This window comes from Stegastes partitus, unplaced genomic scaffold (assembly GCF_000690725.1).
Source record: "Stegastes partitus isolate 25-593 unplaced genomic scaffold, Stegastes_partitus-1.0.2 Scaffold432, whole genome shotgun sequence".
Classification (NCBI taxonomy): Eukaryota; Metazoa; Chordata; class Actinopteri; family Pomacentridae; genus Stegastes; species Stegastes partitus.
Genome location: NW_007578163.1, coordinates 491,030 through 492,861, shown reverse-complemented (window position 1 = coordinate 492,861; position 1,832 = coordinate 491,030). Strand labels below are relative to the sequence as shown.

Genomic DNA, 1,832 nt, shown 5'->3' with positions numbered 1-1,832 from the left:
TAAGAGAAAACTCCTCTTCATTGCATACATACTGGAAAATATAAATTGAAATGAGATTGCACCATTTAGATTAATTAATAATTCAAGTTGCTTGTTGTACCTTCTCACTGATCATGTCATACAGCATCGTGACAATACGTGTACGTAGAATTCCACCTCCATCAGCCCTGAACAGCTCTGACAGGACCTGCAGCCCACCATGTGACAGAAAATGATGCTGTGCGTAGGGGAAGTGACGCAGGAGGGAGGCGACTGCAAACAGAACCTAAATGGAGGGCAGGCACACACAAACATTACAGCTGAAGCATATGCATTTCTATGCACCTTGATGGAAGTAAGTGGGTGTATGTACCTTCTTTTTGACATTGAGCGGCTGTGCAGTGGCCAGTGTGGTTAACAGGGTCTGCAGGGCGCCACTCTCCACAGCTTTCACCTGAACCACTGGATTACTGCAGGACACAAACACAGCTGTGAGAAAGTTGACGGCAACACTGATGCACACAGTGAACTGTGGACGCAGAAACACAAGATTTTATATTTTGAATCAAGCCAACTGTTATGAAGTAACAACAGCAGCAGGCTAGGGGCGCCAAAGTGCTCTATACATGCTATATACACATGTGGACAAAATAGTTGGTACCACTCGGTTAATGAAAGAAAAACCCACAACGGTCACAGAAACAACTTGAATCTGACAAAAACAATAAGAAATAAAAATTCTATAAAAATCAGACACTGCTTTTGAACCGTGGATTAACAGAATTGTTTTAAAAAATTAACTCATGAAATAGACCTGGACAAACATGATGGTACCCCTAGAAAAGACTGAAAATAATGTGAGTAGTGTGGTCACTGTGCTGTTTGGTGACATGATGTGGACCACACTGGACATGGACCAGAGGAAGCCAAGGAGAGAGTTGTCTCAGGAGGTTAGACAGAACATGATAGAGCAGCATGTTAAAGGTAAAGGCCTGCCTTCTATGAGCCCTGATCTAGATCCTGTTGAACATCTGTGGAAGGAGCTGAAACATGGCGTCTGGAGAAGGCACTAGGGCTGGTCCGAATAGCAATTTCTGATCTTGCTAAAAAACCAATGTGTCACAAACATGGAGGTCAAGACCGATCGGAAAACGTGAAAATCCAATGATTTTTTTGTTTTCTTCAGTTTCAGCTTTGGATAAATTATAAATGAATGATGTGGTTATGCAGCAGTTACACTACATATAACTATTGTATTTTGATATGAAATATGAGGAGTGTTTTTTTTAACTGTGTTCAAAGTGAAATGTCGTTATCCTGGCACGGTGTTATAATGAACATGTTGCTGTTCGTACCTGGCTGAAGCAGATCCCAGGACAAAGGCAGACCTTTCCTGGAACCTGAAGTCAGAGCTGTTCAGACCTTCTAGAATGAACTGAAGACCCCCCATTGAGCACAGCGTCTGAGCGTTGTCCACCTAACACACACAAAAGCATGCACGGAGAGTTAGAAACCTGAATGTCTCAGCCCCTCTGAAGGGCAACATCTTCACAGGAGCTGTATTTGAACGTACAGTGAATAAGTTCTGTCACCTGATGCACCATGTACTCCAGCTCCAGCAGGATGCCAAGTCTCTGCTCCGTCGTAGAGTTGCTGCTGTTAAACTGGTCCAGCAGGCGTCTCATGATCTAGACAACAGCACAAAACGTCATCCTGCTGAACCAGGCACTGAACACATCATGAATAGACATCAGCGTCACACTCAGCTGCTTTCTGACGACTGTAATAGGAAACAACAGTTTCAGAGAAAACTTGCTGAATGGTGACTTAGTTCAGTTCACTTATAGAGCGAG

The 1,832-nt window shown here is 43.4% G+C and overlaps 1 protein-coding gene across 1 annotated transcript in view; it reads right to left on the bottom strand.

The window, feature by feature from the left end:
- sil1 (SIL1 nucleotide exchange factor) overlaps positions 1–1,832 on the bottom strand; it is a 9,165-nt gene that overhangs the window by 2,137 nt on the left and 5,196 nt on the right. Inside the window, exons 5-8 of the mRNA XM_008286108.1 lie at positions 1,572–1,667; positions 1,335–1,456; positions 353–449; positions 101–265 (exon numbers count right to left, since the gene is read on the bottom strand). Coding sequence (XP_008284330.1) covers positions 101–265; positions 353–449; positions 1,335–1,456; positions 1,572–1,667 — 480 coding nt within the window. The remainder of the gene's footprint in view (positions 1–100; positions 266–352; positions 450–1,334; positions 1,457–1,571; positions 1,668–1,832) is intronic.